Source organism: Halichoeres trimaculatus, unplaced genomic scaffold, assembly GCF_033239565.1.
Source record: "Halichoeres trimaculatus isolate MK-OKI-2021-1 unplaced genomic scaffold, fHalTri1.1 fHalTri1_scaffold_1, whole genome shotgun sequence".
Lineage (NCBI taxonomy): Eukaryota > Metazoa > Chordata > Actinopteri > Labriformes > Labridae > Halichoeres > Halichoeres trimaculatus.
In genome coordinates this window covers 37,677,705-37,694,590 of record NW_027437179.1, presented here as the reverse complement: position 1 = coordinate 37,694,590, position 16,886 = coordinate 37,677,705, and the positions used below count along the sequence as shown (strand labels likewise).

Below are 16,886 nucleotides of genomic sequence, written 5' to 3'. Positions count from 1 at the left end.
TCAACAAATGTTTTTGAGATGTGAAAAAAACCCACATCAAAACAGACAGAACAATGTTTGATTTCAGTTTGGGACCAAAGTCACAGACAAAAGACTACAAATAGACGGGTCATTCAAATGAAATGCGGGGAATGGGGAGATGGGGTCCAGTGTTGTGTAAACCAAACAGCCCTCTAAATCGAACACATATGTTTGCAGTTTCCCCACATTGTGTTAGACCATATGTCTGCAGTCTTAGCACATTCTCTCACATTAATGGTGGATGAAAGGAAACCAAGAGTAATTGTGCTTTTCTGTCTTTATATCTCTTGGCCCTTACATGACCTGGCAGTTTACTTCTCCCTATTGTAAATGTGTAATGGGGTGAGCTCCAACAGCTCCACCCTGAGTAGAATAAGTAGTACAGGAGGAATGATGAAAGTTTTTTTTTCTTTAAAGCAAGTTGTGTGGAAATAAACCATCCTCTGGAGGAGACAAGGTAAAGTAACGTAAGTAATGGAAATCTCACTCCCTTCTCATGGCCCCCTGTTGCTGGGAGTCAGACAGGGGTTATCATGAACGATGTGAGCACGTCAAGCAGTAATGTGCTCCTTGAGTTTGTCTGCTAGGTTCTCAGAGCACTTTTCACATTAAGAGAGAAACAGTGTTTGCTAAGAGCACTGTACAAGAACAAGTTGTCTTTTAAATTGTATGTATCTGGAAATTTTTTTCCGTCATAAATAAATATGCTTTTTCCAAGACTAATTTAAATGTACTAAGCAGTTAATCTCAATTTAAGATAAAAAATAATGTTAATTTCCAACCAGAAATGTTTGAAATTGAAAGATTTCTGTAGCTGGTATATTCATTTGCCACCAACATGCTTCATGAAGTCTGCCAGGTGTGATAAACAAGATTTGGTCGACAGTGCCCTCTAGTGAAAATTGACTGGAACAAGAACTTGACAGAGTATTTGTTTAAAAAGAATGAGTCTTATTCTTGAAACATTATTTATGATATTTGTAATGATTTTTTATAGTTGGTGTTATAAACGTGACTGGGTATGATAACATTTCTTTATATCTGGCCAAATGGCCTGCTAAGACACTTAAATGTATTTTGATTTTTTTTTCAATTAGTGTAATAAAAATTTTTCACCCACATTGTAGATATGGCAATTTAAGCAGAGATTTCTATTGATGAACTAATGGTTTAGTCTTGCAGCCTCAGTGTTGACAAATGTGACTTAATTAAGGGAAACTTGAAAGCTGTGACACCAAGAGGCTAAGACTCTTATTACTTCTACGTCTGCATTTACTTATTATTTCCATTCATTTTCTGAAGATGCTCCTATAGAGAACTTTATCAACGCATAAAACGTTGAGAAGAAAAAGATGGGCTCGTCCGGGATTTGAACCCGGGACCTCTCGCACCCTAAGCGAGAATCATACCCCTAGACCAACGAGCCACGTGATGCGAGGCGATATATACGATTTATATACTAAACACAACTGTTTCATGGCTCGGTAACTGTTCTCTATGTGCATTTATCCTGTCGTTTGTATCTTCGTTAAACATACATTTCTGTTACAGCTATTTGGCAAGCTATCAACGCAATGCATTGCATGATGCACTTAGCGTTCACTGATAGCGTCACTAAGCTATTAGCGAAGCAAAACTTTGGAAACCTCTGAGAAGACCAAAGCAACACGTATATGGTACAATAAGTAGCTTTTATCGATATCCCACGTACGTACCTCTTTTATCGATATACCTCTGGTGACAGGAAGCGAAAAAAAGTCAAATTTGCCACTCGAACAAGCTAACCAACGTAACTTTCATTGACTTCAGAACTGAAAGATGTGACGTTACAGAAAACCGCCAGAGGTCGACATTTGCCGCCTACGGAGATAAGCAGCGGAGAGTCCAAACACAGAAAGAGGTCTCTCTCCTCTCTTCTTCCGGCTTCGTTGAGATGCTGATGGGCAGATTTGGCTTCCACAGCCCGAGACAAATAATCCTGAATTTGATTGTAGATAATCACTTCAGGCATTACAAAAAGTAAAAAAAAAGTACTTTTATGGACCTATTGCTAATTTCCCCCAGCAATCGAATCTGGCATGGGCATGATAAAAGTACTGAAATAAAAAAAAAAAAAAAAAAAAACAGTAAATAATGAGTTTATGCTCTTGATCACACAAATTCGGATCAGTTCAGTCAATATTACAATATTTCTTTCTTAATTTTTAACCACTTTTTTTTTTTTTTTGCTTGATCTATTTTGTCTCTGACTTATTTTCTTTGTTTGCTTTGTGATTAATTTTGTTCCTCTTTGGTGTGTTCTTTTTCCCTGCCTTAATTTTATTTTGTTTTGTAATTTTGCAAATCCTTCAAATCCAAGTAAATACTAAATCAAAAATAAGAAAGAAAGAAAAAAAATGAGATTACAGGTTCAATATGTTAATATAATTTTGCATACTCTTTCTATTCTTGCAAAAATGACTGTTGAAAGGAAACGATTTATGTTAAATATATTTTTCCTAAAAATTTGTTTAGAAAAAAAAGAGGGAAGAAAAATGTGGGCAGGGGTAAATCAGCTTTAAAATTCTGCAAATGTAGCATAAGAGCTGTTTTATTGGTAAATGTAGAAACCTGATATCAGTGGCCTTAAAGATTAGACGTTGTTTACCTTAGGAACTGCAATGATTCAAGGTACTGCCAATAAAAACGAGAAAGAAACTACTGACATTGGATGTAAACATACAGGTAGATCTCTGAATACAAAGGAGTGTGGGGATCTGTATGGCAGCATGATGTGTTTACCTATTTATGTAGAATTAATTGATTTTGTACTATGTTTAGTAGGTTTGACAAAGAAAAGCTCCTCTATGTGAAGGTCATGAAGTAAGAGAGAAAATCCAACTCAGTTCATGGACGTGTCACTCTGATTATCTTTTATTTATGTTGCAATACACCTGTTATGAAGCTGAGGAAGAGGAGGATCTATGAAAATATTTGTACACAAGAAACAGTCCAGTATTCTATTGACCTGAGAGGCCCATCAGGCATGATTCCTCAGTGACACCGTGTGTTTTGCCAGTATTCAAGGATCTTTCATGCATTGCGATCTTGTGGAGGAATTACAAACGATGAAGCCCCAGAGACTCTCAGCCAACATGTTTGTGTGTTAAGCAGATGGCAGCTTCACTCCAGACACCCAGCACAGGAGGGGTTGGCACAAATTTCACAAAGATCTAAGGGTGAGATGATCTGAACTGTGAAGAAAAATGAAAATAAAAACACAATTATTCATCTGACCGAAAAGATATTCTCTGAGACACCCTGGGGGGCTCTGCTCTTTAATTTTATCAAACATTGCTAATACATGTAATGAGATTCTTAAACATGCAACAAGGCTGTCATCTGTGTCTAATGAGCTTTAATGGCCCCTGAAGAATATTTGCTCAGCTTTCACAGGCCTCTCATCTGGCATTACCATTTCAGAGCCACTTTATGGAGCAGCAGTAGCAGGATGTAGATGATTAGATTAGAGCAAACAGAGTGTGCTATCAATTCAAGTGAACAAACCAAAGCCTGTTATCATCGTCTTTGTCTCGGTTTGAAGAGTGTGTCTGAGTCGTATAATTGTCGTTTGAACAGTTCTTCTAAGAGCCTTTGTGAGCATAATTTCTAGCTCTGTATAAGGTGAAATTAAAGGACCAGTCCCTTTCTAGATATATGCCTGATCGTAATCCACACTTTTAAATAAGATTATCAGCGCCGATATTGCTGGTTACAGGTTATTTTAAATTGCTACTTCTTAGCTGATTGATTTACGACACATAGGCTGACGAAGTTTTGTAGTGAAAAGAGATGAAACACAGGGATCTATGTTTTTTGCTGCTAAAAACTTTGTGATTAATTTTGTAGTGATGGTGGACACACGAGCCTAACTGTCAGACAGAAAAAGGACAGAAGAGCAGAAAAAGGATAAGCAGGAGTGACAGAGCATGAGCTAAAGGCTAATTAGCCTTAGTTCCTGAAACCATGAAATGAAGCCAATCCGCACACCAGCCACATTTGATATGATGCTGGCTATGAGTTTTTCTTTGAACAGTTACAGGGCGCCCACCAGTCACGTGACCTAAGCTGTGCCTCTGATTGGACAATCAAACGATCCTAATAACTTCTAAACTGCCGGGTTAGGAAAAAATTCACTCACTGTACAGTGTGTGCTGATAGTGAAATCAACATTTTAGACCCAAGCTGTTTTTGAACCAGGCTGTAGATATGTTTTTAAAGCCGTAAAAGTCTGTTTTTATGGCTGGGTGTATACGTGACTTCCAGTCTGCCAGTGTTTTTACAGCTAGCCTCAAGCGGATTCTTGATGCACAGCAACTTTTAGCACTTCAGCATAGGCTTTATTTTTACTGATCGGATGTCGACCCTTGGTATCACTCTTTAACACAGGGGCTAATCTGTTTGTGATAATGTTCATACCAACCCACGGTCAGCAGTTATTCTGCAGTGGTCTGTTCAAACTTGAGAGTCTATCAATAAAATGAAGAGTGAGGTCACGTTAGCTCTGATTGGTAGATAACTGGCAGGACATAACCAGGATTTACCATAAATGTTTCTTACGTCCGATTGTTGTGGTGATTTGAAGATATTATTCGGCTGCCTTGTACCCAAGTCCTCTTTTTTCTGAAAAGTTTCGTTTTCATTAGTTATTAGAGTTTAAAAACGAGGCTTTACGTAACATTTAATGATGATTGACAGCTGCCGTTCTCGTGTATTTCTTTCGGGGATCGTAAAATGTGCCGGGAAGTAGAGTAGAGGAAGTGATTAGACTCTCGAAAGAAAAAAAATAATTATCATTTTTGTCACCCAGCTCCACTCAGATTCTCCCAGAATCCCTCATCGTATCTACTGTACAGACTCTGGCTCCAAACTGCTACAATGGCTGCCCCTTTGGCGTGGGAATTTTTGCTTCAAAACCGTACAATGATAAATGGCGGAGCCACGCTGACCACTCTATATACAGTCTATGGGATTCACTAACGTTACACATTACAGACATGTCTTAGAGCACTGGGCTGCCAGCTGCACTAAATATAAACGGCTACTAAGCTACATACAAACTGACAGTGTTTACTAGTTGTCACGTTAGCCTATATGTCGTAGCACCGGGCTGCCGATGTCGCTAACATATAGCCATCTTGATGTCAAGTTTCACTGCACTGATAAAAAAAGAAGAAAATTTGTTTCGATCCGATCACCATTTAATTCCAAAACAAAGACGCACCTCACTAAAGTTTTTACAACAGTGTGCGGAGACTCCGGGCCACAGGGTGGCGCCAATTGAAACAGATCCTGCTCAGTTTTGTACTTTTGACGTACTATTTCTTTTAAAAACACTAGAGTAAACCTTGTTTGTTGGAATTGTATTGTAAAAATTAGTTTCTGGATCATCTTGGATGCATCTTTTGAAAAAAATGGCTGAAAATCGACTCTAACAATTGTATTTTTAAATCATTAAATAGTATTGTCCTATAAAACAACTCTGGCCTCTGGTTGTTTGAATCTGTGTATGTCTTTTTTTAAAATCACTTTTTGTTTTTATCTCATTATAACAACGGATTGCTTTATAAGCCTTGTGGTGTGTTTTCTTGGTTTGCAGTGTCAGGAGTTGTTCATCTTCATTTGCTGCATACCTTTTATGAAATGTACTTTAAATAGAAAGCAGCAGGAAGCTTTGCTCAGCTCAGGACAGAAATAATGAGATTTGGATCACAGAAATATAGTGAGAGTTATTGCTGTTGTTGGTATTTTCATGAAATCCGTTGGCAATAACACCAGTCTTCCATATCACCAAGCTTGTCCTGTTCTTATCCTCCAGAGATGTCAGGACATTCCCCTTTTCTTCTCCTGGAGAGTTTTGCTTTGGCAGATTACTGTGGCAGTGTTATTAAATTTTTTCTGATGCTTTGAATACGCAATAAGAAAATGCATTAGCTTTTGTTGTTCAGTGTTCGGAGATGAATTGTGCCCATGCAGATCAGAGAATACAATAGAAGGGGACTGAAGAGAAACACTCTGTGAAATTACAATAATGGGTTAGGGTTGAACTGAAGCAGAGCAGTCTGACATTGCCAAACAAGTACATGCTTCAACTATTATTACACTTCTACACCTATTCTCACCTAATGTGGAGAAAACAATTCCCGTTCTTCCTCCACGACACACCGACCGGAATATTCGTGGCAGAAGTGGGTTGGCACAAGCAGCCTCGACACTCGTTTCAGGAAGGGGAAGAGGAACATTGTCATCTTCCAAACCCATCAGCTCCTTCAGCTGTTTCACCGACTCCAGAGGAAAGATTCTGTTTCCAGCCTTGGGGGGAGAGAAAAAGACGATATGTGAGGGACTGAATCTGACATATTTCCAACATTGAAAGAGCGAGTGCTTTTTATTCAGGAAGAGGGTGTGCTGTCTGAGTCTGATGGAAATTAAAAGTAGGTGCAAGGGCTGAAATCAAAGTAATGTATTCACGAACTTGAGCCAGAAGAAACGTCTGGATAGCCACTTTATTTTGTAGGACAGACAGAACATGACTGGACTGAAAACTTGGGTTTTCATATGCATGTGTTGTGCGTCCTCGTAAATCAATTTCCTACCTCATATTACATTTAGATTTCATGAAGTGGGGTTAAAATGGGCTAACCTATTAATAGTCAGTGTAACGCCTGCAGTTAGCATGGTTCCAGCTTTGGGAAGTTTCTTTCCAATGGAAAGCAAGAAGTGTTACATTTCCTTTGAAAGATGTTGACATTTTTTTCCTTTCATTTTCAGCCATTTTTTGCCTTTTAGCCATCAAAACATGTTTAATTGCTGCATTGTTAGTGTCACATTTGTGAAAAGCAGCTGTTTGGGTCAGCAAAAGTGAAGACAAGAATTTAAATACATGATTTCATAATAGTCAGAGCAAATCCAGCCCATTTTTTAAAACTTAGTTGTAAGCAACTGTTATATTTGATGGTATAGTTTCATTGTTGGAGCATCTGTCGATGTGGAAGGTCTGGGGAGCTAAGGGCATCACCTTTTCTTTTCATTTGCATAAATAGAAAAGCCAAAGCCACAGATCAGAGAAGGCATCAATAAATAACAATATGATGCTGGTAAAATAAGAAACAAATTAAAAGGAGGAACTAGGGAGAAGGAGGGTTTGAATCAGTTTGCAGCAGAGCTGGCAGACAAACCAGTTTAAATAAAACATTCATTTTGATATTCACAATTGGAAGCCTAGAATATAATCGACTGAGCTGTAAACTGACTAAGGTTTCTTTCTTTCCTTCTTTCTTTCTTATTGGTCATGGATGCCAAACTGCTTTTTTCTTCAGTGATATTTTCACTATTTTTGCTCCTGTGTTTGTCTGGAGATCCTACATGTAACCATAGCTGCATTGTTTACATTCTAAATCAGCTGTTAGCAGCCTGTAGCATGCCAATGCTAACTGGTGCAAGGCCTGATGTTTCCCCACAAGGTGAGGAGAAGGAGGTGAGGACGACTTGCTGGTTCTCAGGTGTGAGCTAAGAAGTGACGACATGGACCTGTCCTTCCATCCATCGTTACTGGGAACGTAAAATCTATCTCCAATAAGATGGACGAGCTAGCCGTGCTAACCCAGCAACAGAGGGAATACCAGAAGGCAGAGTAGCATCATGCTATTCACAGACATGGCTAACGGCGCCAACACCAGACACCAACGCCACATGTGAAGAGCTTCACCTGCTGTGAGCAGACAGGATCCAGGAGACAGAGACTGAACAGACTGCTGAAGAAGCTCAGTCCTGGACCCTGTGGAGGTGGAGACTGGCTGAACTGGACAATGATGGACAAGCTGTCAGCATCTATTTTCTTATGGATATAAATGAAGTATTTTCTTTTCTATTCTAGCTGCTACCAATCCAGCAGCTACTCTTCCTGGGGTCCACACACAACAACATACAACACAGAATATACACAAAAACAACACACAAAATACAAGTAGCCGTCAACTACATAAAGAGTCAGTTATACCCAAGAGGGCCTGGTCCTGAAACCATGTTGATCTTTTATTTTTGAGTGCAGACAATTTGGTTAAGAACGTAAAGAAAGTTAAAAGAACGTTCATGAAGAATGAACCACGTTACATGCCAACCTCTAAGTTTGAGCCTGCTGGAGCTAATGCTAAGGTAAGTTACCTGTAGTGTTGGTTTTAACTTTGGTGTTCCTCAGGGGTCAATCCTAGGTCCTCATCTGTTCTCTATTCATATGCTTAATTCTCACTGGACCATTGATGCAGAAGACACACAACTGTATGTTCTTTCATCTATCTAAGTGTTACCTAAGTGCAAAATGTTTCACTAAAGGCTGGATATCTCGAAACTCCATGAACTGTCTGATAAATCTAGCTTCTGTAGACTAGCTTCTCTGAGCATTAAGATTACACCGAAAAACAACTTTTGTGATTTCTGATGTATGTCTCTGTTACATGCATTTTACGTTAAAACCACTTCCAGTGTGTGTGGTTTTGGCGCCCCCTGTGGACAAAGTGGTACATTTTATCTGTTTGTCATTTTTATTCTGTTTCTCTTTTAAGCAATGTTTCCTGACAAAATTTCCATCCCGACTTCTGCAAAAACTGAAGTGTAACACTCAGCTCAAGTATTTTTTTGTGAGACACAACAAACTGTTTTTATTGTGTGCTTGTCATTTTTCTTCTTTCAGACCTCACAATTTATATAAACATTGTTTTGTCCCCCTTGTTTGTAATGGTCTTGTTTTTTTTTTTTTTTTGAGCTAACACATTAACTTGCTCAAACAACACCGTGTTTTTCTCTTTCTGTCACTTTCTCACACTTTGTGTTGGCATCACTGAGAGTTTCCTCCATGCGTCTCATTGTGCAGCTGCTGCTCAAATTTGTATAGGCTTAAAAAAATACAATCATATTAGTCCAGTTCCTGCCAGCTTCAGCTGTCGACCTGTCTGTTATTGTATTGATTTTAAAATTGCACTGACCACTTTAAATGGCCTCGTTCCAAAGTACATAACAGGTGCACTAACTACTTATGTGCCTGGAAGAGGAGCAGAGCTGTGGGCTTGAGGAAAACAAAGAAAAAGCAGTTTGCAGCAGCTGTCACTGTCAGAATATTCAAAATGCACCACCAACTTGAGTGATTTTTCTTCTTAACAGTTGCTTTGCTAATTACCATCTGCTCAAAGCAACACATCTACATCAAAATGTGAAATCTTTGCAGCTGAACAATCCATTTACACTGACTTTGGATTGATTGAAAACTAACATCTCTGTTCGAAACAGTAAATTAGATCCATTAAGAGAATGAAAAATAGAGGTAAAAACAACCAAAGTAGCTGCTTGACAGCATCAACGTGTCAACCATTTTTCTAAGATGAATGAACACTCACCTTGACCTGCACGCCAGCAGCGCCCATGGTCACACACAGCGCCAAAACAAGGACAACCCCAAGCTGTCTCATTTTCAAAGGATGCAGGACGCTTCTGAGTTCAAAGAAGTGATCTTTCCATGTTTACCGTGGATGTGCTCTGCCTTTTATGTCCAAACAGGGAGAGTGATTTATTGCTATGCAGAGGTAGAAACATCCTGACATGTCAAGGACTGTCCTGAAAGTGCAGTACATCCTCTTTTTCTTGTTTATGATCACTTTAGGACATTTGTCTTCTCTGTCAGGGACACACATCATTATTGACTCTAGGTAGCTCATCTGAAGCCTCAGCGACGTGTGTAAATCTCATCGCTTGTCTCTTTCCCACAGATATTCACAGCAGAGCTGTCTGATAAGAGAGCAGCCGTTATGTAAAGAGATGTCACTGAAGAAAGAGATCAATACTTATGATGACATTTTTCAGATGCTTGTACTACTGATAAATTTAAACGAGACATCCATTCCAGTAATATATATTCTTAAAGCCAGGATGAAAGAAATATGGTTTTCCTGATATCAGGTACCCTATCTTTGCAATCTGAACACGAGACCTCTGAGATACTGTTTCTAAAATTTTGTCAAAGATGGAAAAAGTACATTTTTTTTGCAGGTTTCACTCTGCTTTGACCTTGTTTTTTATAGGAAAATTGTGACTTTATTTCTCCCTACACTGAAAAAAAAATTTCTTAACAAGTATTTTTGTCTTATTTTAAGTAAAATTTGTCTTTTATACTCAATTTTAGCCACAGCCAACTGGTCAGTCCAGAAAAATGTCTTCTTTTAAGTTATTTAAAGATAAAAATAAAGTCTGAATTGCTTGTAACGTGAAAAAAAAGAGTAAAAAATCTGCCAGTAAAACAAGCAAAAAATTGCTAGAAAAGTTGCTTAAAACTAGAAAAATGTCTTAATACAGGTAACTTCTCTTGTTGATCACTTGAATCAGGCTCATATGTCTGTCTAAAGCTCGTCTATTTTCTCCCTTGGGATTTTTGCAACCATTAAAAACAACACCTACGGTGCCAAAGTAAAAAGTTAGGCCTCCATTTCACCTTTTATACTCCTACACCGCTATGTCTGGACTGATCTGATAACAATGGCACTGTCTTTGTTAGAATAAAATCAATATGTTTTTTTTTCTACACACACACTTCCTTGAGAATAAAGGATGAAAGGGAGGACAGATAAAACGTCTGTTAATGAAAAACTACACAGTAACCAGAGTGTGTTAGTATGAAATAAATGAGCTTTCATTGATTTTCATTCAAAGTGAATTACATAACTCTTCATCAGTTAGAATAAAAAGAACGAGGAAGACAGTTTTACACTTAATCATATATGAGCTGCACAAAAAAAGATGACCTCCAGAGCCACAATAATTAAAAAAAAAATTTGGTGGTGGAAGAGCTTTGTACAAGAAGGGGTGTCGGAATCTAAAATATAAGCCTTGTCTTTCTTTAGTGGAGTTTTTAGCAGAGTTTAACACACACCCTTGGCTCCTACTGCTTTCTTCTCCACAGGTCTTAATAAAGGGGGGGTCTCTCATTCCCATGAGCTATGGTGGTCTCCTTTTCGAAGCTCCCCCACAACTCCTGCTAGTGATGTGATGCGGATGTGAATGGGACGGCTCTTCAAAGTGAACGACAGGAGCCAGCTCCTGATTGGGAGCCAATTTTTTTTTTTAAATGCCACACATGATTGGAGCTTATATGTTTATTATTATTATTATTATTATTATTATTATTATTATTATTATTATTATTATTATTATTATTATTATTATTATTATCATTATTATTATAGGCTCCTGTTTTTTTTGTTTTTTTTTCGAGCTGCATGTGATAGGAGACAATTTTTTTTTTTTTTCTGGAAAGAATGAAGAATGAAGAAATAAGATAAACAATAAGCTAGAGCAATAAAATAAACAAAGCTCTTAATACACAGTAAATCATTTTACATTGGTTGTGGTACTAAAGGTAATAGGGTAACTTGGGAGCTGAAAGCAACAAATTCCCCTCACGACTCTGCGCTGAGCAGATAGGGAGTAGCAGTTACACACAAACAGGAGAACAGGAGGGAGGGGGTCAGGGAGACAAGAAAGAAGGAGACAACACAAATGCTCTGTAAAGGTAAAGTTGGGAAAATGAGTGACAGCAAGAAAAGGAGTAAATTTTGCAAGATCAAAATCTCTTATCGAGCCACTGATTCTGTGTTGTTTCATCTAAGTTGTTAATAGAAAAAAGCCAAAAGTTAAATTGTAAATAGTCACGTTTGTTTTTTGTATTTTATAATTATTTTTTAAGCACCCTGTAAGTAGAGTAAGTAAATAAAGGCAATGTATATAAATGTAAAAAAAAAAAATAAAAAAAATAACGTCAATTATTAATTTTGCATACATATTCATATTATTGTTGGTAATAAATTAATTTAACCATTAAAAAAAAAAAAAATTGATGAGGGCCTGGGAACCAAAGGAACCGTCTTTCTAAAAAGCCGCAAATTTTTGTACAAAATTTTCTTGCTCCATTGGCAGATTTTTTTTACTCGTTATAAGAAAATCAGACCTCATTTTTGTCTTTAAATAATTTAAAATAAAACATGTGTCTGTACTGGTCAGGTGGATGTGGCTCATATTAAGTCTAAAAGGCATTTTCTACTGGAAACAAGACAAAAACACCTGATGAGATTTCAGTTTTTTGCAGTGCATTCAGAGTGAGTGATATGTATGAGTGTACAGTTCATGCAGAACCCTGACCCTCCTGCTCGTGAGTTTCCTGGACGCTGCCTGCTGTGCTCACACACTGGCCGACCCTGACGTATTGTGAAAATGTTTCTGGGGGGCTGGTGAGAAGAAGTTAAGGTAAAGCTGCGGTGAATGTATTGTACATGGTCTGCCAAGGCTTTTCTACTTTAATATCACTTTGGTTTGCTTAGAGAAAAAGAAATAATGTGCACGGCAGGGGGTCTTCAGGAAATGTGGTAAGTTTTAATAGACCATGCAGGAAAGAACAGAAGTAAAAAAACAATAAGCGATTATATTAATGTCACTAAGAGAAGGAGCATGTGTCATACTTTTGCTTAAAGTGAAGTGGCGCCCACGTTGATGCCTACGCAGGTGTCCAGTTTGTCTATAATCAGGTAATTACATGATTGTACTTTTGTTTCTTTGACATTGTGTCACTTTTTCTTCTATGTTCTTTTTGTTCTTCAATCAACTGTGACGCTAAGTGAGCTGCTCCTGTTAGAAATGAATTTAACTGAACTTCTAGAGCAAAATATTAAAGCAATGCAATATGACTAAAACAGAATAGGGGAATAAACTAGAGATAACTTTTTGAATTGAAGCTTCTTGTAGGAAGCAAGAACACCTGGTATGGTGGCTGGTAGGCGTTAGATGATTTGCAAAAGCCACAGTACAATGGAAGTGCAGCCACAGTGGACGTCAAAAAGAGGTTAGTTATCCACATGGAAACAGAAAAGTTCTTGAAAGTAGTAAACAATTGTTTTCTCTTTTAACTGCAGCTATAACAGCCATAATGCTAACATGGCATGAGTTGTAGTTAAGAAAAGAAACAATGCTTTACCTGTTTTCACAACTTTTCTTTGTCTGTCAGGATAACTGATCTCTTGATGCTGGTAAGTCACCAGCAGTTGCGGCTGCTGGTCAGTCAAGGAGGGGAAGCTCATTTTTTTCCAGCCTACGTCATAAATTTGTTCATTAATTTAAACCTAAATTCTACCCTCCGTGCCAGCTTGCTAGCAGCTGGAGCTGCGACGTGAGACTACGACAGGCTGTAAGTGTGAGTGACAGGGGGAGAAGCTCCACAGCTGGAGCTGTAGCTGCTTATTGGTGAAAAGAGAGTGAATCTTTAAACACAACGCTTGTCGTTTTTAAGAAAAGTAAACTCACTGGGAATCGATAAAACCTCTGGATCAGTTCAAAACAACTAACTGTAAAACTCATAAGATGCTCTGGTGGAGGATTATACTTCAAGATCGCTGACTGGCTCATTTCACTGTCAATCAATAAGGGATTCAGCCTCAGACAGATCATCCAATCATCATGCAGAAGCCCAGCGTCCAGGCCAGCCCCCTGCCTCAAAGACCCCCAGAGACGCTGAGCGTCCGAGGGCGAGACAAAGCCCAGCGTTTATCCAATGAACGTCCAGTTTCCACAGTGGAACAACCCACTCTACACTTCCCCGCTGAAGTCAGAAGAAGCTCAGTGTCAGACTGTGTTAAAGCGCTGAGACTCTGCGGGGATGAATGAGAAGGAGGTGGAGCCAGTTACCTGTGATAGGAGCTGATTCTGAACAAAAGATGAAGATATTCTAGCCCAGATTTTGTCAATGAAATGTACACACAGCAGAACATATCAACACTTGTTTTGGGGACATTTTTTAGGGGAAAGCTGAGCTTCCCTTGCAGTCTTACAGCAACCGCCACTGGTCACCAGTCTAGGGTGACCAGTAGGTGTTATAAGATTTGCAAAGGACATAATACAAATGCAAAAGGAACAAACCAACAGAAGTACGGCCCGAACAGAGTCAAACACATTGATTTGAGAAGTTTCAGATGCAGCCACACAACAAGGAGCAAAAACAATGAAAACTTTTTTGACTTAAAGTAACATTTGATCACTTATCAAGGACTGTAATTGTTAGCTAAGTTAGCTAAGAACTGGTTGATTACTCTGTGACTTAGCTATGACGTACCAATGACTTATCACATAGGTTTTTTTTTTCTTTTTTGTACTTGTTTGATGCAGGTGTGACTCTAAGAAAGGAAAAATAATATATATATATATATATATATATATATATATATATATATATATATATATATATATATATATATATACGTATATATATATATATATATATATATATATATATATATATATATATATATATATATATATATATATATATATATATATATATATATATATATATTTATTTATTTATTTTTTTTGGGGGGGGGGTTTAAATATATATATATATATATATATATATATATATATATATATATATATATATATATATATATATATATATATATATATATATATATACATATATATATATATATATATATATATATATATATATATATATATATATATATATATATATATATATATATATATATATATATATATAGATTTAAACCCCCCCCCCAAAAAAAATAAATAAATAAATAAAATAAAATAAAATAAAATAAAGATAAATAAAAAAATAAATTAAATTGAATTAAACAAAAAAAAAGTTATGATTGAGAAATACAAAACTGGAGATTGTACATGAAGCAAACACTTAATGGAACAAAGTATGGGACATACCAGTGTTTACAGATGCTACCTGCAGAAAAAAACAATCAGTTATGTTTCATAACCTCCTCATTTGAGCTTTATATTGAAAAGAACAGAGTAAACAGAACAGAGGAAACCATAGAAATGACTGAGGTGTGTTTTGAACGTTTGGTGACCCCCTCAAACAAAACAAACCTACTGGTGGAGCGGCGTATGGCGCATCCTCCAATAATGATCTGATATTAGCAGAGATGAGCAGGGAGCGATGGACAGTAGAGTAATTCAGCTCAAAGCCTCTTGTAGATGAAGAGCATCTGTTGTTATTATCCCTCCAACAGGGAAGCCAGCCATTTTTAAAATAGATTGCTTACAGTGAGAGTTATAATTATACCCTGCAGTGACCCAGAGTGCTTAACGGTAAATGGAGAGTGAGGTATCACAGCAGGGTCAGCAGCATACAGCTGGATGGGATGTCTATAATAAAGAGCAGGGAGGCAAACTAATCAAACATCCTGTTTTTGTACAGCTCAGAAACTTTTGTTCACGACCATAAAAGAATATTGACCAGCCACTACTAATGGGGTCCATTTTTAGATCACCTTAGGTTAAATGACACAGAAGGAAACATAAAGCAAAGATGTGTGACATGTATGGCTGCTGTATCAAATGACACAGTCTCTTCATCCATGGTCACAACAAACCAAATAAATAAAAAAATAAATTGTAAAAAAATAGATATTAAAAATAGATAATAAATATATAAATAAATAAATAAAAAATAATGAATTGAGAATGATAAATAAAAAACAAATTATAAAATAAATGATTAAAAATTAAGTAATAAATAAATAAATAAATAAATGATTGAATAAATAAATGAATAAAACATAATTAACTATAAATAAATAAATAAATAAATAAATAAATAAATAAATAAATAAATAAATAAATAAATAAATAAAAGATAATAATCAAATTAAAAAATGTTTTTTTGTTTTTGTTTTTTTTTTTAATTACCAGGAGTTAGCTTCTGTTTTGATGATGAAGAGACACAGACCTAGATGTACAGCATGTATCATAAATGATAAACCTCAGATGAACACATTCATCGTTATATTAATCTTTGCCTTCAGGCTTCAAGGTTGTGAGTGTGTTGCAGGAGTCAGAAGGGAAATGTGGATGGTCAACTGGGACCATGAACTTGCTGTGTATCTGTTTAATGAGGCACTTAAGCTGACTCAGATGAAATGCATGGATTAAATTATTTAAAACCCCACATCTGTACTTGTTAAACCAAACATAAGGCTTGGAAATTAAGTCTAATAATGTGTTTTTACACATGCATATATGTACACAGTTTTTATGCTGTATGAAGAATAAAAAGACAGCAAGGTTGTCAGGGTTAAAGTAACACAAAGTTTAATTATATGATGATTTAAACCACTTGATATCGGGATTAATGTTTTGCAAACTTCAAAACACCCACACAGTTATAACAAACTGAGAGCGATGAACTTCTGTGTCTCAACTGTGTGGATCATAACACTAATATTACAGAGGCAACAACAAATTTGACAGCTCTAAGTATAATTTCGGTCTCCTGCTTTAATTTTCTGTGTTGACCTTTACTCAGTTATTTATTCTAAGCAGGCTTAGATGCCCATGACAGAAAAAGCTCATAATGAGAAAAAGTTGGCTCTTGGGTGGTGACAAAAATCTCGGAGTGAAAAAAAAAAACATGTACAGACATGTTTGTCTGTGTCTGCTGGAAACTTCAAAGAACCAGATAAAACTGAAACTACCTTAAGATGTATTTTCAAGGTTATAAAAAATGCACTGTCTCTGCCACAGTTTTTTAGTATAAGGAACATTTAGCTGCCATGTTTGTTGGTCTTTCCTAGGCCCTAACCACATGTATCACTCCTTATTTTTACTGGGTCAGGGTTGCAGGCTTTAGTCAAACCCAGACCCACTGCTTGAGAGTTGTTTGCTTGGTACTGGTGTCCCAGATCACTCGTTGTGTACGGGCCAACAGGAAGTATTTTTGGGATGTCTCCATTCTGATATCTTGACCGTAACTTGGGGTGTAC

The 16,886-nt window shown here is 37.0% G+C and overlaps 1 protein-coding gene and 1 non-coding gene across 2 annotated transcripts; both read right to left on the bottom strand.

Moving 5' to 3' along the window:
* Positions 1 to 1,375: 1,375 nt before the first annotated feature.
* On the bottom strand, positions 1,376 to 1,447 carry trnap-agg (transfer RNA proline (anticodon AGG)). Its single transcript has one exon. It is a non-coding gene; the product is annotated as a tRNA-Pro (tRNA).
* A 1,476-nt stretch (positions 1,448 to 2,923) lies between these two features.
* LOC141797062 (guanylin-like) lies at positions 2,924 to 9,581 on the bottom strand. Its single transcript, XM_074678464.1, has 3 exons — positions 9,450 to 9,581; positions 6,183 to 6,372; positions 2,924 to 3,254 (listed from the first exon to the last, which is right to left on the bottom strand). Exons 1-3 carry the CDS (start codon positions 9,519 to 9,521, stop codon positions 3,184 to 3,186), a joined length of 333 nt encoding a protein of 110 aa, XP_074534565.1. The 5' UTR covers positions 9,522 to 9,581; the 3' UTR covers positions 2,924 to 3,183.
* Between the last annotated feature and the right edge of the window lie 7,305 nt (positions 9,582 to 16,886).